The sequence below is a fragment of the Fulvia fulva genome, chromosome 9, assembly GCF_020509005.1.
Source record: "Fulvia fulva chromosome 9, complete sequence".
In the NCBI taxonomy this organism is placed as follows: domain Eukaryota; kingdom Fungi; phylum Ascomycota; class Dothideomycetes; order Mycosphaerellales; family Mycosphaerellaceae; genus Fulvia; species Fulvia fulva.
In genome coordinates, this window is record NC_063020.1 from 1,064,137 (window position 1) to 1,084,968 (window position 20,832).

Below are 20,832 nucleotides of genomic sequence, written 5' to 3' on the forward strand. Positions count from 1 at the left end.
TGCTGCAAATACCTCCTTCGTCGCTCAGCAAGTGAGGTTTCGGCATTCTGACCTCAGCTCACTCTTATCATTGCATGGCGACTGTTTCCTCTCTCCCACTGCCTCGCGGAGGAGCCTACTTGTAATGGCAAAGGTCAATTAAGCCATCGTGCCAGCCAAGTCACATCCTGTCGAAATTGGCAGTCTTGATCAAGAGATAGTATCCTAGATCTTCGTAAAATTATGCTCGGTCACCTTGCCGAATGCCCTGTAGGATCCCAGCTCCTTCATGCGCCTCAGAACTCTGTTTACACAGCTGGTATCGGGACACCGCTAAGAGCTGTCACGTTGCTAAGTATCAGGCACACTTTAATGTTGACCTGACTTCTCACTTCAGCAATGGCCATACATCCGACACAGAATGAGGCTCCGCCCGGAAATTCGAGAAGCCAAACCGGATGACATGCCGCGTCTGATCGAAATCTCGGGACGCGCATTCAGCACAGATGCGCACACTCAGCTGAAAGCAGCGGCTCAGTCACCTCCAGTCTCAGCTGAAGAGTACATGGCTCAAGGCATGACTGAAGCATTTCAAATGTGGCTCGAAAACGCGAACGTCAAGATCCTGGTCGCCACTGTCCTCGGAGAAGGTAATCCGCGGCAGACCATAGCAGGCTACATTGTCTTCTCCCACCGGAACCTCGACAAGCCATACGATGGAACGCTCATCAGTGAACTCATGGATGATCGACCGAACGCCCCAAAGCAATCCGTCAGGTCTTCCGGCACAGTCGAAGAATTGGCAAAGACCACAGATCAATCGATGAAAGACTGGCAGGGATGGTTTCTGTCCAGTGATATTCCCTGCATGTATATCATGAACCACTGCGTAGATCCATCGTACCAAGGTCGCGGCATTGGTCCCGCTCTGCTGAAGGAAGTGACCACCAGAGCAGATGGAGCAAAAGTCCCATGCTGGGTCCAGTCAAGTCATGGTGCATGGAGAATATTCAAGGACTGCGGCTTTGCGGAATGTGGGAGGCTGCAGCTGAATCTGGATGATTGGTGTCTTGGGTTTCATGGAGCAACTCTCAAAGAGCCTTGGGGCGAGTATGTCTGGGGGTATATGGAGAGGATGCCAACGTAAATAGTCCACCGATATGAAAGTTGCTCAGGCCCGGTGCCTTACCAAAGTTTCATCTGTCCTCCGCCGGTCGTGCGACGCCATGGACTTCCCGAAGTCTAACACTCTCCTTCTCGTCTGTTTCCAAGCGTATTCTGACAGTCTTTGCATGTTTTGCCATGCTGGTGACATCTTGCGTCATCATTTCTCGAACATCCATTCCAGGGGTTCTCGACTGGTAATCTGGGCCATAGAAGAACAGCGGAAGTAGGGATGACTTCCAAGTAGTCACCACTCTCGGCACCTTGCGAGCACTCACTACCGTAGCCACAAATAAGATCAATGTCAGTATGGTGACGACCATCGGAAGCGTCAACCATATCCACTGAACTTGTAGGCAAGTCTTCATCTCGCTCGCTTCACCTGTAGCCGGCATACTCGAGCTGTAAAAGTCTTGGCCAGGATTAAGTCGCATGTAGTTCGAAAGTGACAGGCTAACATTCTGCATCAATGCTTGTGTGCGCTCGAAAGAGGCGTCGCCGTAGTTGTATACCAGCTGAAGTAGTTGCGAGCCTTCAATCAATGTGTATCTGCCGTAGGACCCGGCCGAGATCGATAAGTTGCCCGTCAATGCCATCCGTAGGTACATATTCAATCCGTTAATGAAGAATATGTTCGTACCATATACACATCCTCGATCTAAGTAATGCCGCTCGAGGTCGACCAAGTCGCCTATGTTAGATATATTCGTGCGGCGCTGCGTATCAGAGCCATTGAAAAAAGGGTAAGGGGACCAGTTGCTTGTGGAACTGAAGTTGAAGCCAGCAGCCGCAAGCGCCTCGCGTTCTGAGCGTTCCAAGCAGGACGTATCGAGCATCGCGGCGAGATATGAGGCTATAGGTGAGTCCGTGGTATTCCAGTCAGCAGTCTCCGGAGTCTCATCGACGACGGTCTCTGCGAAGGCACCATTCACAATGTGGGCTTCATAGGACCTCACACACGGGTAGAAACTACAATTAGTAGCACCATAGCCTTTACATCGCCAGGTCTCTTTAGTGTCAGGATCATCGCAGGGAGGAGCCCGGCCACTGGCCAGATCCATTGGTCGTCCAGAAGTACCAGCTAAACCGAGAAGGATCTGGAAAGTGCCTTGCGCAAATGCCGATGTGCCCAGGTCATACGTTGCAGATGCTAGTTTTGTCCGATTATGAACTACCGCAAGACCACTGGACAGCGAAGTGTTTGTGATATCGCCGTTATAGCCAAGTCGGCCATTCGTGTTATTGGTCGTAGTAACGCGCGCTTCAGAAGACACGTCCACGCATGAGCTACAGTACCCGATAGACTTGTAAGGTGCGATGGTACAATTGCCTGAGAAACATGTCACGCGGACCTGGCCGGCGGTATAGAGGCCAGCGTTTACGGATGCTTGTTCAGCCATGGTGAGGATGTTGATGCCAGCTCCTTCATGGGCGCCTTTCCCAAGAAAGATCGAAGCCCGAGGAACAAGTGATTGGCGGTTGTCTGATTTCTGAACCACCACGCTACACTGTCTGTATTGCAGGACCTGTTGCGTGAACGGACCTATCAAGAGTGTAACCAGGATGAGCACACAAGCTAGCCATTGCCAGCTCCAGGGAAATGGCAACCTTCGTAGGAGATCAATGGCACCAAGAGGTCCTCTAGTAGCATCGTCGTGCAACACCAAGTCGTGAAGCGGCCGCTCCTTCCTATTCATCCATTGCCATTTCAACTGTGCTAGTCCCTCGGCCAACAGAAATGATGCGCTTAGCCTCAAGACCACAGAGTACGCGGACAGAAGAGATCCGACAGTGATGGAGTACGGCCAGTCTGGTAGTGGTTTCCCTTGGTATGGGTACAGCGTCGCAAATGATGCAGTGGCAGACGCAACCAACAGCAACGCTGAGATGCCTTCCTGCCACCACGTTGCCAGCAGTCGAGGCTTCCGCTCAACGACAATACTTTCGGTTTTGACAGTAATCGCATCCGATGAGTCTGATATAAGAGACGTCTGTGCCGTGATTTCTGCACTGGGAACAGGTAATTGCGATGGTCGAGCTGCGGGTGTGTCAGCCATGCTGCTGAACTTGGGCGGCTTCTGCGATGTTTCTGCAGTGTAAGCTTCCTTAACACGTTATTGATGACGACCTTGTCTGCGAGTTGAAGAAAGATGGAAAGCCTCGTCGAAAAAGTACGCTTCGACTGTCAGGACGTCTTGACCCCTATCGCTGTTACGGCTCCGCAAAGCGCAAGCTTTTGTTCCACGCAGTCGTTGCCTGTGATGCACATAGAATCGGGCGCGGGAGCTGAGTGCTATTGTTGGTATCAGTGTGGTCGCACAGCTTTTCTTTGCAACACCACAAGAAAGGTACAGCTCACGCCACCTCTGCTCGATTGTTGACTAGGTGGTGCCCGCATTATACCGTCGCAAGATCAGCTGTCTTCCCTCATCGTTGTGATGCCCAGGATCGCCAGGCCGTACGGACTTGGGGTCTCTTGTGAAGCGTTTCTCGGCTGCGCAGTGGCGTGACATCGTCTTGCAGGTTCGATAAAGCTGGTCCATCTCATCCATTGACCGGTCTCGTTACATTGAGGCAGCATGATCAGCCACTTGTTCGATTGTTCTTTGACACAACACTCCGCTTCGATCCAGCTCCCAGGACAGCTGCCAGTGCAGGTGAACACATTACGACCCACAGATCATTCAGTCGTTCGAATGTGAGTTGATGGCCATTTTGCCTAGTGATATCAGAAGTAAGGTTTGAGCAATGATCACTGCCCGCCGACAGAAGAAGCATCCCTTTGAACATTCGTCCGAGCTTGGCAGTTCGTCCACTCTGCAGGGATTCGACTGGCTGTCGTTGTCTCTCAGCTCGCTTCACCCTGGTATAGCGACAGTCCGAAGACTCCGATTGTACCGACAAGCGAGCAGCTCTGTCGACGCTAACCACGGAAACCTTCAAAGGGATAGAGGTTTTCGGCGAAGTTGGTGAAGCAGACTGCCGGCCTTTGGCCACTGTGGCATGCGACGCCGATGTGGTATCCAAGTGGTATCGACAGCCACAGTGTCTCACTTTATGGTGCAGGCCTGGGCTCAATACCATGTGGCGCGTGCGGGATGCGTTTGATGCGCGGCCGCTCCCGGAGATTCCACGTGGACGAGGCGCGAATTAGCGAAGTCTCACCGTCCCCTTCCCTCGACAAGTGAAAGCAAGGCTGCAGAGACCCTGGCCGTACCAGTGATACCCATAGAATTCCGATGTACAGCATCTGTCTGCGTCGGAACGTTATTTCTTCCCTCGCTCCCGCTCCACGTTGACCACTGATTCGCCGATACCCTTGTATCTACTAGGATCCTCGGGTAGAGAATAACGTTCCGGCGCAGACAGATGCTGTAGTGAGGGCTCAATCGCTAGCCAGACCCAGAATCCAGAGTCGCTACGTCGGAGGAATGACGAGATAGCGTACGCCGAGATGGTGCTGAGCCTGGGGGTGGGTGCACTCCAGAGGAAGCCGGATCAGCGTGAACCTGGCGGCTTGGACTTCTGTTTCGCAACGAGCATAAGTAATACCCCCTCTCTTCTGCACGTCGTCTTTTTCTCAGTGCTATTATTCAGACCGCTGGCTCCGAAACGAACATCGCTAAGTGAGGAATCCTCAGTGGGCAGACCCGATCGAACAAGTGCTGACCTCTGTTCTGCAGTATGCAACTCTCCATCGTCCTCCTGCCTTTGCTGGCACTTTTCGCCGCAGCTTCTGCCGACCTCGATAAACGCCAGGGATGCCATGATACATGTGCTACAGCTCGGGAAGGCGATGAGTGCTATGTCACATGCGTAAGTCGAGATTTGAGCGGCTTTGTTGCAACACCGACTGATCGTATGCGGGACAGGGCTCTCACACTGGTGGTCCTTATAAGTGTGTTTTCACACAAGGTTCGCTCCAGTGCCTTCAATAGATGGTGCTGGAGGTGTTGGACTGGAGATGATGTTGTCCGAGAGGTTATGACCCGTTTGATAGATCCACATGGCCCTGAGGAGAAGGTCCGGCAGCCACGTAGCTCACGCTAGTCATCCCAAGTCCACCGACCATTGGCCTGTTGCTCTGTAACTTGCTTGTGCAGTTCCACTATGGTCTCAATTTCATCCCACGGTATCAAGTTCCAGAGCTTCGCAATGATGACGAAGGCCATCGAGAGCGCACAGCAGCCTCGTGGCGATATACCACTCTCACGGCACGTACACGTAAAGCCGGGTACAAGCTGTAGGTAGTAAGCATGCAGCCACTTGCGCGAAGCGCTCCAGCTGAGGCTGCTACCCAAGGTGCCAAATTCGAAGAGGAACTCCGCACTCTTCTTCGTCGCATCAGTGGACCAATAGCCACCCGCTTGAAAGCAGAAGTTTTGAAGCACGGTGCAATCCCCTTTTGCGACCAGGAACTCGAACCTGTTCTGGAAGTGCCTCCACTCTGATGCGTCGACAAGTCCGTAGCCATGCTGGTTGCTCGAAGGTGGCTTTGGAATCGACAGTAATTGGCTCATCGCTGATTAGTGCGTATTCGTGGACCTTGATTGGCATTTCTCCTGGCAGCTCGAGGAACCGGCACCTCGCCTTCGGCGTGAATGCGGTGTTCGCCATGTTGTGCGGTGAGTAAGTTCTCGATGTAGGCTGTGCACCGAAGAATTGTGTCAGCTGGTGCCGGGGTCGCGGACTCAAGGAATGGTACCTTATCAAGATCACGACGCTGAGTTGAGCCCCTTTTGACCTGGACTACTCTCGCGTGTCTCTGATGCCTTTTTCGAGCCATGTCGAGTGTTGGTGTGTTCGAGCCAAGTTGGCCTGGTCGAAGTGTTAAAGTGTAGATGAGATTCGACGGGAAGGTACCTTAAAGTCGCAGAAATTTAGCTCTGGCGGCTAGTGGCCCGGGGCAGGCGCCACCCCTGCTCGTTACCATTCACATGCAAGATAGAGGAAAGCACTCTCACCTTCCTTTGTCATCAGCCACGCTGTCTGTTTCAGCTGTATCTACGCTATGTTCAATGTCCTTTTGCAAGTCGTACGGATGTCAGTGGCACATGCCACGTGCACGTTCGCAGTAACGCCTTGAACGTCATCAATGCAAGTAACTCCTTCGCTAATCTCAATCGTCATGCTGTCATTCATCGCTCGCCATCCCATCATGGCGCAGCAAGCGCACGAACGACAGCAGGTCTCTCCGTGCTTCTGTCTCTTCCTGGCTGTGTTCCGCTGCGAAAAAATGGGATCTTCTCAATCAGTTGCCTCGTCGCTTCCTAGAACCCGCCATTCATGAGGTCCTCATCGCCATCGTCGTCGACGATTGGCGCATCGTAGGAGAGATCCATCATATCGGCTGGATCACCGCTGACGGCGTCCCCACTCCGCTTTATGCGCTTAGCATAATCGACGTACTCCTTGGTGAGCTGTAGCCGTCGGTCCGCGTCTCGAATGGATGCCACCAGAGTTGTGATGCGCTGGGTCTGGCCCTCGAGGTCGTCGTCCGCGGCTGTAGGCGCGACACTCGTCTCGTTGAAGCGCAGGACACCGTCGGTGCTGGAGAGATCGGCGTTGAGATGACCGCCTTGGATCATCTGCTGCAGTAGTTGGATCGCTTCTGTGTCTCGCATGTCGACCAGCTGTGCCACACGTGCAATGGACAACGCAGCGTATGTCTTCTGTAGATCAAGCACGCGGTATCGCATCAACGCTTCGCCGGCCTCCCGCACAAGTCTCAGGTTACCATCATCCTGCCATATGTTCGCAGCGACCTCAACCTCGGCGTTCCACTTCTTGTAGTCTCTCTTGTCGAAGTCGTCTGAAAGTGCATCGTATGGCTTCGCCAGCACTTGGATGCTCTTATAAACCGAGGGGTCGACAGTCTTTGGAGCAGGGTATGCGCGTCCTTGTGCCAGCAGACCGATCAAGACCCACTTCTTGTATGCCTCGACCTGCAAAGCGCTGACTGCATGTTGCTGGGTCGGTGACAGGATGACATGCTCGAGGAAGAGTCGTGCTCGATGGAAGTTTCGCATGCCGATGTAGATGTGGGCGCCGAGTAGGTAGTACTCCAGAACGTACTCCGTGCTGATAGGTTGGGAGAACTTTGAGTTGTAGGTGATGTATGCGTTGCTGAGTTCGTGCTCGTCGCTCAACAGTTCGTCGGGGGCGCCCTTGACGGCTTTCTGAGGAAACGCGTATATGTCTCTGTCAATGATTGGCAGTGCTTGACTGGGCACCTCGTTTCGAAGTGCTAGTCGGACGATGCGGAGATGGTTCGTGGTGAAGGTGCCAGCGGTCGGGTCTAGACGCAACAAGGCGTTGACCAGCAGGCTGATGTTGTCGGATCTGTCGTTCTGGAGCAGCTCGTATGTAGTTGTGAATAGGTTCCTCCACTCTTCGCCCACATATCGGACTTGGACTGGATCGAAGGATGTGAAGAAGAGCTCGATGTGTTGGTATAACTGCTCGAGGGCTCTGACGTCGTTGGCGTTTGCGTCCAGCTGTCTGTTGAGGGACACGAGGTAGGGTATCGAGTTGACGGCGGGGTCGAGCATTTCGAGTATGTTCTTCTTCTCGACGTTCTTAGTCCACGCAGACTGCGAGAGCCCGGACAGACTCTTGATGTAGGATGTCATCTCCTTGTCATAGTCCTTGATACTCAGATCCTTCTTCTTCTTCTCCGGCGGAAAGGACAGCATAGTTGCAAGGTCCGACATGGTGACGGCGGATGATGTAGTCGAGGATGCGGTGGTGGTGCAGAGGTGGTTGTATTGCGGATGCGCTATCGACTGCGGAAGGTGGACATGCTCCAATGGTGGTGACTGGATGGCATGTGCTGGAGAAGATGTCTCATATGTGCGATGTGGGCGGTGTTTGTGTGGAAGCTCGCAGTGAACGTGGAGCTCCAGTCAGGCAGCCGTGGCAGCGAGAGAGCTCAAGCTGGAGGTGACGCTTCGTGGCAGAATTAAGCTTCGGGCGGTGAGTGGGTCTTATCTAATCAATCTTTAGCGCCTCGCCACCAAGTTCCAGGCACGGCTCCGGTAATTCAGGGTCTGGTGTTTCCTACCCATACCTTAGCATTGACCTGAGCTGATCAGAGGCGTGATCAGTACATTGGTCGGGTCGTATCTCATGGCGGCCTCATCCTCGTTGTAAACACGTATTGGACTCGCAGCGCGGCTGACTTCTCAATCATGGCGGCGGCACAGCACACCAGTCGGTACAGGGACACGGTCCTCACCAGAAGGAAGATCGAGAGCTTGATCGCCGAAGGACGAAAGATTGTAATTGTGAATGGCACAGTGCTCAAGGTGGATGCATGGCTGCCATATCACCCAGGTGGTGACAAAGCATTGCTTCATATGGTGGGACGAGACGCAACGAACGAGGTCAAAGCATTTCATTCTGTGGAGACACAGCAGTTCATGCAAAAGTACCGCATAGGCAAGATTGAAGGCCAGTGGAAGGACTTCCTGCCTCCTATCCAAGGTGGAGTGTTCCGACGCGTAGAAGAGCAAGATTCCAGTACAACAGTCGAGAGTGATGGGGACACCGAGCGCGATTCATCCAGCCATAGCAGCTCATCTGAGCCTTCGCCAATATTCGAGCCCGCAGAACGTTTGTCAGACTCCCTGCGAAAGAGGCGATCCAGTGTCGCTGCTAGTGACTCTTCGGCAACATCCTTGGAAACGCTGGCAATTGGCGAGCCTGCTGTGGGATCGAACAAAGTGGCTACTGGCGACGAGAGGACGAAGCAAGAGCGGCAGAGAGATTTGGATACCTTCCCGAGCCTCGATCCGGCTACACAAGCGAGCATCATCGAGAAGTACAAGCTGCTGGATCAGCGTCTCAGGGATGACGGACTTTACAATTGCAACTATACCGCATACTTGTTCGAAGCCATGCGGTACAGCTTTCTGGCTTTCATGGCCTACTTCTTCCTGCAAAAGAGCTGGTACGCTCTATCCGGTCTCTTCTTGGGCATGATGTGGCACCAACTCGTCTTCACAGTCCACGATGCAGGTCACATGGGGATCACACACAACTTTCACGTCGACAGCTGCATCGGCATCTTCATTGCAGACTTCCTTGGCGGCCTATCCTGCTGCTGGTGGAAGCGCAACCACAACGTCCACCACATCGTTACGAACAGCGCAGAGCATGATCCAGACATCCAGCACATGCCCTTCTTCGCAGTCTCCCACCGCTTCTTCGACAGCTTGCGGAGCACATACTACGACCGCATCATGACCTTCGATGCGGTCGCCAAGTTCGTGCTTCAGTACCAGCACTACCTCTACTATCCAATCTTGACCATGGGCCGCTTCAACCTGTACGTCCTGAGCTGGCAGTACATCTTCCTTGGCCAAGGCCCACGTAAGGGTCCGGCCTGGTCGCACCGCTACCTCGAGATGGCCGGTCAAGCATTTTTCTGGTACTGGTTCGGCTACCTCACCGTCTACAAGTCGATACCTATCGGCTGGGATCGATTCATCTTCGTCATGGTATCACATGCCATTACCATGCCAGTGCACGTTCAGATCACACTTTCCCACTTTGCCATGAGTACCGCTGATCTCGGCGTTGCCGAGTCGTTCCCTCAGCGTATGTTACGGACGACAATGGACGTTGACTGTCCCGAGTGGCTGGACTTCTTCCATGGTGGTTTGCAGTTCCAGGCGGTGCATCATCTATTCCCACGGATGCCAAGGCATAATTTGAGGAAAGCACAGAAGCTGGTTATGGAATACTGCGATGAAGTTGGTATTCCTTATGCCATTTGGAACTTTACAGAGGGTAATGGCAAGGTGATCAAGCAGTTGGAGGATATTGCGAACCAAGCCAGAATTATGAGGGAATGTCAGAAGACAATGACGCTGCAGGATGCTCTTGAAGGACACTGAGATAGTCGATGATAATGAAACGTTCATGGCGAAATTGTCTATGATCTCGGGTAGTCGGGTGTCACATCGTAGCCATGACCAGTGGAAATCTCCAAATCGTACCAGTACATCAAGGACGGTTTTGCAACTATCGGTCGCTATCAACAGTAGCAAGTATCTTGATAGTCCTCGGCACCTGATATGCCCATCGAGACCTCCCACATAGCTTCTCCAGCTCCGTCTTCCTCTTCTTTCCCTTCCCCTCCACAAGCTTCTTGACGAACTCTTTCAGATCTCCAATCAGTATACAATCAGAGCTATTTTTGCAGCCTCCATAAGAGTCTTGACACAAGTAATGAGTCCTCGCCACCAACTCGATCGCCCCCAGCTTCAGCCCTGCCTTCTCCGTGTTCTTGATGTGCCACTGTGCCGGCTGGCTGACTGAAACGAAGCAGTCCTCAAGCAGCACTCTGTAGTTGTGAGGATTGGTCGGGTCGTTGAAGTGGTAGCTCAGTTGAAGTGTGGTGATCAGCTGCGCTTTTGTGGAGCCGATCTTCTGGAGCCATGTGAGGAGTGGCGAGGTGGGTCTGGTCTGCTGCATAGGTTGGTGCTGCACAGCTTGAAGTTGCATAGGTTGGAGTTGCACAGGTATGAGTTGCATAGGTTGGAGTTGCATAGGTTGGCGCTGCATAGGTAGGCGCTGGTAGAAGTGGCGCTGCAAAAGGCAACACAATCCGCTGTCGGTGGCCATGTGATGGAGGCAGAAGAGGGGCTCGATGGCGCAGAAGGTGTTTTCGCTCCAGTAGATGGCGAGTGCTTCGTTGCGGATCTGGCGGCATGTCATGAGGAGTGCTGGTTCTTGCGCCTGTGTGATGTTGATGGGAGAGCTCTGATGAAGGGTGTGTCTGTAGATGCTGTTTCGCAGTTCCGCAGTTCCGCTGGGAGGCCCTGGAGTCCTGATAGTGCTGTTGAATTCTGCGCCATGTTGTTGGTAGGGTTAGTGCGAGTGATGGATTCGTGGGTCGTTTTTGTGGACATGATAATCGTGTTGTTGCTGATTATGCCTGCGTAGTGTGGCGAATGAGGTAGGAAAGGAACAGAAGTCAAGCGTCGGCTTAACGCAGTGCATGTGCGCGACAGCCGGGTTTCTCCGTTACTATTCACTGACACTCAATCTTTCCGACGTCGCGAGTCGCGTTCATCGCTCGTTCTCGGTTCTCGACATGTTCAAAGCGCTTGAACCTTTCTGCTGCTCCCCTAGACACACGCCTACACAAACATGGATGCCACTCGGCCCAGCATGTTCGACAAGTACGAAGACATCGCCACCGCTAGTCGAGCGCTCGAGGACATCATCAAGAATCGCATGCCACAGCTTTCATCTGCTACCGCGGCTAAAGCAGGTAGTCGTGCCGCACAAAGGATTTTGGGGATTCTCGAGGAAGAGGTCAAGGCAGCTATTGCGAGGCAAGTAGCTGCTACCTTTTTGACTCATTCGCACGTGCTGACAGTTCCAAAGCGACGCAGCATCCGTCCTACAACCACGAGCAACTCTGCTGTCCCTGCCGAGCGAGCTCCGCGATCAAATTTGGGAACTTGCCATCGTCAACAGAGGCAAGCAGCACTTGACCTGCGCTCTGGAGCGTGACCGTGCTCTCCTCATCTCTGGAACCAGAACCACCGTCCATGTTCCCGATCTGTGTCGCGTAGGCAGACAAATCCGAGAGGAGGCACTCGATATCTTCTTCTCCAAGCACGTCTTCATCCTGAAATTCGAAAGGATCTGGTGGCCTATCAATCGTACAGGATCGCTATACATCACCAAATGTCGATGTATGCAATGGCTCAAAGCGATTGGACCTGTGAATCGAGGGCGTATGAAGAGCGTTGAGTTCATCAGGGAGGATCGGAGGACTCAGACGGAGCGGATGAAGGCAGTGTGGTGGGTGTGTAAGCTTGATCTGCCGCAACAGGTGGAGGAGCAGCTGATCGAGCAGTTGCTGCACGGCGAGGGCCTCCAGAGCTGGACTGATCCGACCGAGAGATTGGAGGCCGCACAGAGGTCGGAGATCGAGAAGGAGCTTGGTGCGAAGTCGCAAGGCTTGATCTGGGACGAGATGACGGTGTTTGGGTGATCGGTGGATGAACCGTTGAAAGCGGCGTCACGATCATACACCTCGAACATCATGACTCTCGTCATACGCATCCTCAATCCTCATCTGTGCCGCCTGCCGCTCAATCAAATCCTGCTCTCTCAGCCCCATTCCACCACCATACCCTTCTCTCCCTTCATCTCCATAGCCCATCTCGCCTCCATACTCCGGCGGATACGTCATCATATACGGGATTCCCTCCTTCAGGTACAGGATCAAACGAAACGCCGACGTCCCACTTAGATAGTACCGATGCAACCGCTTCGTTCTGATGAATCCCAATTTCTCGTAAATCCGCAAACTGGGAATATTGTCGACTTCGGTCTCGAGAGCGATTTCATCGGCGTCCTGAGCTTTCATGGCATCCAAGGCAAGACGCACGAGTTTACCGGCTATACCTTTTCCGCGGTGCTCGGCTTGGGTGGCGAGCATGGCGATGTAGCCGCGGAGAGGGCCGCCGCGGTGGGGTTCGAGTTTGCAGACGATTACGCCGATGAGGGTGTCTGAACTATCGAGCGCCTTTGCAAAGCTGTCAGTAGAGCCTTCAAAGAGATTGATGATTGTGTTTGATACCATGAAGCATAGGTCGCCCCATTGATACAGAAAATATCTGTAGACATAGATACTATACGGCTCAGACAGATCTTTACTGATCAGCTGTTTGATCGCCGGTAAGTACGGTGACTCTTTCTCTTTGCCATAGCAGACATATCGAAGGTCATCTGCGGCCGTTCCCGAACTGTTGCTGGTGGCATTTTGTGTCCCTTGAGCCGCCTTATCGCCCATACCGCTTGTCTGGGACTGTGTGGTCCTGCCGAGGTTTCATGAGGCAACTCTGGACTTCTGGGTGGCCCCTGCGCCGGCTTGGGAACGAAAATATGTACTTGACATGCAGTCAGATTACAGAAAGGTGCGAGAAAAGGAAGCGGCATGTGAAAGCACACATACAGTATGCAGAAGATCCTTGCTGGTCGCGTGTCTTGGCAGTGACGTGTTTCAGAAGGACCCGGACTTTTCCGCGCAGCCAAACACTTCTTCCCAAAACAACATCGTTACAATCCATATCACTATGTCGACGCCGAGGCGACGCATATTTGGCGGTCGTGACGACGACCCCCCAGCGAGTTCACGCGACTCAAGTCCTGCGCCTGCAGCACCGAAAGAAGCTGGAGGAGACGCATACCGGATCGTGCCTAAAGAGAGACTCGAGAAGCTCAAGAGACAGGTCAAGCCACGAGGCGGCAAGAGGCGAAATGCATGGATCTTTGGTCTGGGTGGATTATTCGGCCTGCTCGCTGCAGGCTTCTTCGCCGGTAGTAATGGCGGCATCGACAAGTTGATCACGATGGCTGGTCTGGAGGAGATGAACCTGGATAGTGTCCTGGACGTCCTACCTACTGGTTTGATCCGCGATATTCGTGATCTTCAGGTATGTGCAACTCTTATTGTTCTGCTTTGCATTTCTTAAGCTGATGTTGACGAAGCTGCTCGACGTGTAGTCCCGTGAGAAAGAAGCCGTTGATTACGATTCATTCGCTGTCGGTCTACATGCGCGACAAGAAGGCATTAAAGCCAAATATCCCGTCATCATGATACCTGGAGTTATCTCGACTGGACTGGAAAGCTGGGGCACCGAAGACGAGTCGAGACAGTACTTCAGAAAGAGGTTGTGGGGATCGTGGAGCATGATGAGGGCGTTGGTGCTTGACAAGGCAAGCTGGAAGAGACATATCATGTTGGATAAGATCACTGGTCTCGACCCGCCTGGCATAAAGCTGCGTTCGTCCCAAGGTTTCGATGCTGCCGATTTCTTCATAACAGGATACTGGATCTGGAACAAGATTCTGGAGAATCTGGCGACGATAGGGTATGATCCCACGAACGCTTTTACAGCTGCGTATGATTGGCGGCTAAGCTACATGAATTACGAGATTCGCGATCAGTATTTTACCAGGCTGAAGAACCACATCGAAGTTGGCAAGCACGTCAGTGGAGAGAAGGTTGTGCTACTATCGCATTCCATGGGATCCCAAGTGCTGTTCTACTTCCTCCACTGGGTTGAAGCAGAAGGTCATGGTAACGGTGGCAAGACCTGGGTCGACGACCACATCGAAGCCTGGATCAACATCTCCGGATGCATGCTTGGCGCTCTGAAGGACCTTCCAGCTGTGTTGAGTGGTGAGATGCGAGATACTGTCCAACTCAACGCTTTTGCTGTCTATGGTCTCGAGAAGTTCTTGTCGCGAGCAGAACGCGCGGAGATATTCAGAGCTATGCCCGGCATCTCGTCCATGCTGCCAATCGGCGGAAACGCTGTTTGGGGTGATGAGAATGGTGCCCCTGACGACAAGTTCAACCAGACGGTGACTCATGGAAAGTTCGTCAGCTTCAAGGAGGTCAATAACACTAGGACTCCTGGCAATTTGACAGTCAACGAAGCATTACCATATCTGTACAAGAACACCCCGGACTGGTACGTCAATGCTGTGCAAACCTCATACAGCCATGGCGTCGCGCACAGCAAGAAAGAGGTCGAAGACAATCAACTCATCCCTGCGAAATGGATGAACCCGCTTGAGACCCGCCTGCCACTTGCGCCGAATATGAAGATATATTGCTTTTATGGCATTGGTAAGCCAACGGAAAGAGCATACTTTTACCACGAAGAAAAGGACTTGAACAACCAGACTATGGTCACCATTGGTAAGCCGACCATTCTCACTGTCGTCACAACATGCTAACATGACCATCAGACACCACAGTCAACACGCCTGATGGCCAAGTCGATCACGGCGTCGTAATGGGCGAAGGTGACGGCACAGTAAACCTGCTCTCGACAGGTTACATGTGCAACAAAGGCTGGAAAATCAATCGGTACAACCCCGCCGGCATACCGGTCAAGACAGTAGAAATGCCGCACGAACCGGACATGTATAGCCCTCGTGGTGGCCCTAACACAGCCGACCACGTCGACATCCTTGGACGGTCCTCACTGAACGATCTCATCCTTCGAGTCGCCGGCGGCAAAGGACATTTAGTCGAGGAGCGAGTCGTCAGCGATATTCACGAGTATGCCGAAAAAGTGAAGATCTACGATGAAGAGCCTGAGCCAGCCAGAGACTAGGAATCAGCGGGTCATGAGCCGATGCAAAGTCAAGCTCCGATGCATGATCATCCTCTGAGACTAGTCTACGAACTCTATATTGAGAGACCGGTGCTAGGAATTACCCTGACAGTGACGTTGACGTGCGCGGTTGCTTTTGTCCTCATCTTATGGGATTTTGTGGATGAGTGGCTGGAAGGAATACGGGCAGGGGTCAGGGCCGAGCAAGATAGAGGGGAGCCATTGGCTGAGTAGTATTGTGAATTAGGTTGGAGGCGAAGAAGAGGAAAGGAATGATACCCATTTTGCTCTGCTGATAGGAGGGTAACAAGATTGCTAGGATGTTGGTCATCTTTCATTACACACGAGTCGCAGCGGAAATCCACAGGTAGAGAACAGAGGACAGATGGGAGTACTCGGGAAATCAAGTCCAATTGAACTTTCCTCGCCGCTCTGACTACTCCGTGTGTAAGTGTGTAGACCTTATTGTTCATGGTGCTGATGGCTACATGTAGTCTCTGATCACGCATCGTCATCATTTCTGCTCTCTTATCCATAAATCATACTGTCCAAACGCCATGCATATAGATACAATGCTCATCGCTCATATCGTGGGCAAACAGTGTCGCTCGTCCATAACTCCCACCCGATTGTCCTGTCGATGTCGATGTTTTGAAGACTGCCACGACTTCCGCGGCAATGCCGAGGTCGCCGCGCTTCATGCTTTCCCTTCACCTTGCACTCTCCCTCTCACTTTCCTGACCACTACACTCACTCTCACGATTTTCAGTGTCTATGCTCCTTGCCTGGCCTTCTCCGCACATATCAACGCAATGATACGGCTCAGCTCCGCGGCCTGAGCTGCTTGCTCTTTGATCACTTTCTCGTCGACATTCTCCGCCTTCGCCAGATCAGCAGTGGTCTTGAGCATCCTGTTCTGCAGCTGCAACATCTTCTGCAACGTGTTATCGAGGAACGGCGCCGAGAACGCCACGTGGTCCGACGAGCCATTGTTCAGCCTGATGTCGAGCTTTCGCGGTCGCTTCCGCTCTTCTGGCTGAGCGGTCAGCTCAGGCTCCTGAGGCTTGGGCCTGTCCACAGATGTCAGTCGCTTTCATTCAGGTGTCTGCTTTAACGACGTTGACTACGCATACCGTTCCACGAATGTGATGCTTTCAGCCATCTCTGCGACTCGGTTCGCGATTCTGGAAGCCATGATGGCGTATGCGGATGTCACTCCGTTGTGTGGACTCTCGCCAGCGATCGATGCCGATTTCTGTGGTGGTGCTGTTCTGGGAGGTGCTCTCGCTGCTCCGTTTGGCATCGCCTTCTTGCCTTGTGTTGCCGCTGGCTGATAGGGCTTCTTGATCGGAGCTCTTGGTGCGGATTGCCTCCTCGCAACACCGTTAACTTGTGGCCTTCCTTGAGCTGTGGTCGCCATATTCACGATGATTTGTATGGATGAACGCTTTGCTGAGACGACCTTCAAACTAGGCGAACAAAACTGGACTCTTTCAGGATGTGGAGAAGAATGCAGGAACCGAACGACGCGCTCGAGGGTCTACAAAGTCCCTGAACTACGGTCCACAATATGGAGTGACTATGCAATTGTGATGCGGTGGGCAACAAAGTGGGTTGATGATACTACCCACATTCGCAGGGGCTGGTCATGAACCAAGAAATGGAGATTGTGGCGTAAGCACCCAAGCAAGACCCCAGTCAGTGACGTCGAAACTGACAAGGAAGCTGTTGTGTTACCAGAATTGCCAGAAACGATCCTCGCTCATGCAAGGCGAAAGATGAAGAGCTGTGGCTGGTGTCGGTTGTGTTGTGTAGCAAGGGTCACCAACCGTGGCGTCTGATATCATGGCGTCCATGCAAGTTGACTTCAGCTGGTTGTGCAAGGACAACATCTCGGGCACGTTTGTGTGACCAAGTATCGGACTTGCCGATATGACCTAGATACGCTGGCAGCATTGCTGCATCCTGGAGCATCACAGCATGTCGACGAAGGCGGGCTCCAAAGTCGACGGCAAGCTGACCACGAATGTAGCGTCCAAGTCGACCGCTAGACAAGGAAAGATGGCGAAGGCAGTGACTGACCCGAATGGCACCAAGAAACCAGCAGCGAAGTCTATCAAGCAGGCAGGAGCCACTTTGAAGTCTGGAGGTGATGCCAATCCGAATCCAATTCAGCATGGTGGCATGGGACAAGCAGAGCGAGCATTTTCCGCGGCGTCGACCTTTCTGTCCGGAGTCATGACGATATCAGCTTCACAATTCATTGGAGCACCACTTAAGCTGATCGACCCCAAATTCTACAATGCCTACATGGCCTGGACGAAGGAGTCTTTCGCCGTCTTGATGACCACCATCACACAGTGGTGGGCCCCGACTGTAGTAAGGGTGAGCGGGGACAAGAGCATGAAAGGTCAGCTTTTCGTGATGGATGATGGCACGTTGAAATGCAACTTTCCTCATCGGCTCGTGCTCATGGGCAACCATCAGCTGTATACTGACTGGCTTTATCTCTGGTGGATCGCCTACACGAACAAAATGCATGGTCGCATCTACATTATCCTCAAGGAATCACTGAAGAATCTTCCAATTATTGGCTGGGGCTGCCAATTCTATAACTTCATCTTCCTCAGCCGAAAGTGGGAGCAAGATCGATATAGCTTTAAGAAGCATTTGGACCACTTGAAGAGCCCTCTTGATCCTATGTGGCTGCTCATATTCCCTGAGGGTACTAATCTATCTGCGTCCACCAGAGAAAAGTCAGCAAGATGGGCAGAGAAGACTGGTGTACCAGACATGAGACATCAACTGTTACCACGCAGTACTGGCCTACAATTCTGTCTGAAAGAACTGCGACCGACCACGAATTGGCTCTACGACTGCACCATAGCATATGAAGGCGTACCGGCAGGCATGTATGGACAGGACATCTTCACACTGAAGTCATCATTTCTGGAAGGACGGCCACCCAAGTCGGTTAACATGTACTGGCGACGCTACAAGATCTCAGACATACCTTATGAAGATGACGAGGCATTCAGCCGGTGGCTTCTGAACCGTTGGCGCGAGAAGGACTATATCTTGGAGTACTATTACAAATTTGGCAACTTCCCAGTCGAAGACCCAGCAAAAGCTTTGGCAGCTGCAGAAGGCAAGCGGAAGCCTGTGCACGCCAAGTCAATATCGACCTCTGTCAAAGGTGGTGGATGGGACGAGTTCTTGAGTATCTTCGGACCCATCACGTCAGCAGCTGGCATGATGTCGAGCATCGACATGACAGAGCCCTTAAACTTTGACCAGATGATGCGTAAAGTGGCGCAGTCGCAACAATTCAACCTCCTGACTCTTGGCAAGGCCCCGAAGGCACCAATCTCTCAGGAAGCCATGAGGAGGGCGTTAATGGCAGCCAACAAACAAAACCCTCTGCCGAACAGCGTGATCAACAAGTTACTGAAGACAGCGCCACTGACACAAGCGGCGATGAAAGACACATTGCAGAAGTCAGGCGATCCAGCCATCGCGAAGAAAGTGGCCAGTGCACCTGGAGCGCCGAAGTCTGTTGATAGTGACACCAAGAGAAACTTGCCAAGGGCAGTGAATCAGCTGGCCAACAGCGGATCTGCCACAACGCCTGCGCAGAACGTACGAGCACAGGTTCCGCTTGCCAACATGGAAAGCATGATTACACGACCTATCAGCACCATGGCCATTCACACAGCCGGCCAGCAGGTGAAGAAGCTCGCAGCCTCAAGAGCACCGAAGACCGCAGCAGCAGCTCCAGCGAAGGGTGCTATTTCCCCTGCTACGAAGGCAGCAGTGCCCGCAAAGCCAACAAATGTTGTATCGAAAGGGCCTCCTACAGCAAGCAAGAATACATCGAATGGCATGGCGAAAGCACCGGTGGCGAGCAAGAAGATACCTTTGACTGCGAAGAACGTTAAGAAGGTTCCACAGATAAATGGAGCTGCAAGCACGACAGAGCATTGGGCGAAGGCAACGCCAGCGCCTGCGACTGCGACGAAAGCTGCGTCTGTCAAGAGCGCGCCTGTGGGTGGGGATATCAGAAAGATCAAGAAGCAGACTAACAACCAGGAGGTCCTTCAGAAAAGGCCTGCGGAGGTATAGCAGCATGTAGATCGCATTCCTGTCAGTGTATGAACGGCGTGATATCATACTTCGCCTATGAGTGCGGCAGTTTAAGCATGATGATTTTCACATTCGAGATACAGTCGGAGTTCCAATCGCACTATATCCAAAGAACGGATCATCGTCGAAAGAGCTCCCCTCCACAACGTTACCGTAGAAGCTCGCGTGACATGTGGCAACCCGTGCGAGCCGTGTCCGCGTGTCTCGAAAAAGCAAGGAATGAGACTGTGGGTCTGTGGCGGTGCATGTGCTGCATTCGTCGTGAGACCCTGCGATATGACGTTCATCAGCAGCCAAGCGAACGTCGTGGTGGTACACTTCAGGTTTCTAGATGTTTGGAGATCTGCAATCATACCCGGTCGTGACCAAGGCGAAGGTGTGAGGGTCCATTGCATCTGTGCAAGCTGTGTTCTTCCGGAATTGATGCTGGATTTGCTGTACTCTGTGTAGATTTCATCGAGAGCTGTATTATCACAACTCTGCATACCAATCTTCTCATCCACCTTACAAGTGACTTCAACAACAGCAGCCATGGTATTCCAATGGGCCAAAGACTGGGTCGTAGACAAAGTCTACAACGCCGCCAACACCACAATCCAAGCCGGCGGCTCCATGGCCGGTAACGCAGTCGGCGGAGTAGGAAACCTGGTAGAGAACACAGGTCGAGGTGTAAGCCAAAGTGCGCAAGGTCTGTCTGCTCCTTCGCGCGAACGAGACTACTAATGTTGTCTTTTTCTGACTTATAGGCATTGCAGGTGCCATAGGAGGAGTTGGTGGTTACATCAACAACTATGGCCAGTCCATTATCGATGCGACGGCGCCATCTGGAAGCACCGGGAGCGCGGAGAAGAAGACTGCAGTGAAGCGGTCGCCGGCTGTGAGTAAGCCTGTGAATAAGGCTCCGACAGCAGTACCCAAGAGCGTCTCAACAGCGAAGTCGAAACCCAAGGCCATCACATCGAGTCCAACGCCAGCACCCAGAGCCATGCCTTCCAAGCCACCACTGTCAGGTCCACAGCGAAACCTACCTGCGAAGAAACCAACACAGGCATTTCCACAAAAGGCCGCAGGCTCTGGTCTGAACAAGATTGCCGCTGGGAAGGGGGACAGAACAGCGGATGGCAAGATCAGGATATCGCCAGCGAGCAGGCCTCAACCTGTCAAGGCAGCAGGCTTGTCGAATGGTCCTGTTAAGACTGCAGGACCTAAGACTTCGGTGAATAATGGTGGTCCTAGGCCTTTGCCTAAGATCTTTGCGGGCAAGAACGACAGGACACCGGATGGGAAGATTAAGATGTCGGCTGCAAGTCGACCGAGGCCTGTGAAGGCGACTTGAGCCATCGAGAATGGTAGGAAAGCGTTGAAAGTTTTATGATGGAAGGAATTGTAT

The 20,832-nt window shown here is 52.7% G+C and overlaps 13 protein-coding genes across 13 annotated transcripts; 7 read left to right on the forward strand and 6 right to left on the reverse strand.

Moving 5' to 3' along the window:
* Positions 1-400: 400 nt before the first annotated feature.
* On the forward strand, positions 401-1,126 carry CLAFUR5_09060 (uncharacterized protein; the record flags this gene model as incomplete). Its single annotated transcript, XM_047908208.1, has 1 exon — positions 401-1,126. The coding sequence occupies one exon, from the start codon at positions 401-403 to the stop codon at positions 1,124-1,126; it is 726 nt and encodes a 241-aa protein (XP_047766082.1).
* Positions 1,127-1,175: 49 nt separating this feature from the next.
* On the reverse strand, positions 1,176-3,200 carry CLAFUR5_09061 (uncharacterized protein; the record flags this gene model as incomplete). The annotated part of the gene is made up of 1 exon (XM_047908209.1): positions 1,176-3,200. The coding sequence occupies one exon, from the start codon at positions 3,198-3,200 to the stop codon at positions 1,176-1,178; it is 2,025 nt and encodes a 674-aa protein (XP_047766081.1).
* Positions 3,201-4,827: 1,627 nt separating this feature from the next.
* CLAFUR5_14673 (Ecp26) lies at positions 4,828-5,081 on the forward strand (the record flags this gene model as incomplete). The annotated part of the gene is made up of 2 exons (XM_047913821.1): positions 4,828-4,959; positions 5,016-5,081. 2 exons carry the CDS (start codon positions 4,828-4,830, stop codon positions 5,079-5,081), a joined length of 198 nt encoding a protein of 65 aa, XP_047766046.1.
* Positions 5,082-5,189: 108 nt separating this feature from the next.
* On the reverse strand, positions 5,190-5,663 carry CLAFUR5_09062 (uncharacterized protein; the record flags this gene model as incomplete). The annotated part of the gene is made up of 1 exon (XM_047908210.1): positions 5,190-5,663. The coding sequence occupies one exon, from the start codon at positions 5,661-5,663 to the stop codon at positions 5,190-5,192; it is 474 nt and encodes a 157-aa protein (XP_047766080.1).
* Positions 5,664-6,413: 750 nt separating this feature from the next.
* Positions 6,414-7,856, reverse strand: CLAFUR5_09063 (COP9 signalosome complex subunit 3; the record flags this gene model as incomplete). Its single annotated transcript, XM_047908211.1, has 1 exon — positions 6,414-7,856. The coding sequence occupies one exon, from the start codon at positions 7,854-7,856 to the stop codon at positions 6,414-6,416; it is 1,443 nt and encodes a 480-aa protein (XP_047766079.1).
* Positions 7,857-8,333: 477 nt separating this feature from the next.
* On the forward strand, positions 8,334-10,043 carry CLAFUR5_09064 (Delta 8-(E)-sphingolipid desaturase; the record flags this gene model as incomplete). The annotated part of the gene is made up of 1 exon (XM_047908212.1): positions 8,334-10,043. The coding sequence occupies one exon, from the start codon at positions 8,334-8,336 to the stop codon at positions 10,041-10,043; it is 1,710 nt and encodes a 569-aa protein (XP_047766086.1).
* Positions 10,044-10,170: 127 nt separating this feature from the next.
* CLAFUR5_09065 (uncharacterized protein) lies at positions 10,171-10,866 on the reverse strand (the record flags this gene model as incomplete). Its single annotated transcript, XM_047908213.1, has 1 exon — positions 10,171-10,866. One exon carries the CDS (start codon positions 10,864-10,866, stop codon positions 10,171-10,173), a length of 696 nt encoding a protein of 231 aa, XP_047766085.1.
* A 435-nt stretch (positions 10,867-11,301) lies between these two features.
* Positions 11,302-12,157, forward strand: CLAFUR5_09066 (uncharacterized protein; the record flags this gene model as incomplete). The annotated part of the gene is made up of 2 exons (XM_047908214.1): positions 11,302-11,493; positions 11,534-12,157. 2 exons carry the CDS (start codon positions 11,302-11,304, stop codon positions 12,155-12,157), a joined length of 816 nt encoding a protein of 271 aa, XP_047766084.1.
* Positions 12,158-12,190: 33 nt separating this feature from the next.
* Positions 12,191-12,961, reverse strand: CLAFUR5_09067 (N-alpha-acetyltransferase 30; the record flags this gene model as incomplete). Its single annotated transcript, XM_047908215.1, has 2 exons — positions 12,191-12,694; positions 12,749-12,961. 2 exons carry the CDS (start codon positions 12,959-12,961, stop codon positions 12,191-12,193), a joined length of 717 nt encoding a protein of 238 aa, XP_047766083.1.
* Positions 12,962-13,244: 283 nt separating this feature from the next.
* CLAFUR5_09068 (Phospholipid:diacylglycerol acyltransferase) lies at positions 13,245-15,299 on the forward strand (the record flags this gene model as incomplete). The annotated part of the gene is made up of 3 exons (XM_047908216.1): positions 13,245-13,604; positions 13,675-14,878; positions 14,929-15,299. The coding sequence occupies 3 exons, from the start codon at positions 13,245-13,247 to the stop codon at positions 15,297-15,299; spliced, it is 1,935 nt and encodes a 644-aa protein (XP_047766088.1).
* Positions 15,300-16,071: 772 nt separating this feature from the next.
* On the reverse strand, positions 16,072-16,719 carry CLAFUR5_09069 (uncharacterized protein; the record flags this gene model as incomplete). The annotated part of the gene is made up of 2 exons (XM_047908217.1): positions 16,072-16,369; positions 16,433-16,719. 2 exons carry the CDS (start codon positions 16,717-16,719, stop codon positions 16,072-16,074), a joined length of 585 nt encoding a protein of 194 aa, XP_047766087.1.
* A 560-nt stretch (positions 16,720-17,279) lies between these two features.
* On the forward strand, positions 17,280-19,421 carry CLAFUR5_09070 (uncharacterized protein; the record flags this gene model as incomplete). The annotated part of the gene is made up of 1 exon (XM_047908218.1): positions 17,280-19,421. The coding sequence occupies one exon, from the start codon at positions 17,280-17,282 to the stop codon at positions 19,419-19,421; it is 2,142 nt and encodes a 713-aa protein (XP_047766578.1).
* A 552-nt stretch (positions 19,422-19,973) lies between these two features.
* On the forward strand, positions 19,974-20,778 carry CLAFUR5_09071 (uncharacterized protein; the record flags this gene model as incomplete). Its single annotated transcript, XM_047908219.1, has 2 exons — positions 19,974-20,130; positions 20,189-20,778. The coding sequence occupies 2 exons, from the start codon at positions 19,974-19,976 to the stop codon at positions 20,776-20,778; spliced, it is 747 nt and encodes a 248-aa protein (XP_047766579.1).
* Positions 20,779-20,832: the final 54 nt, after the last annotated feature.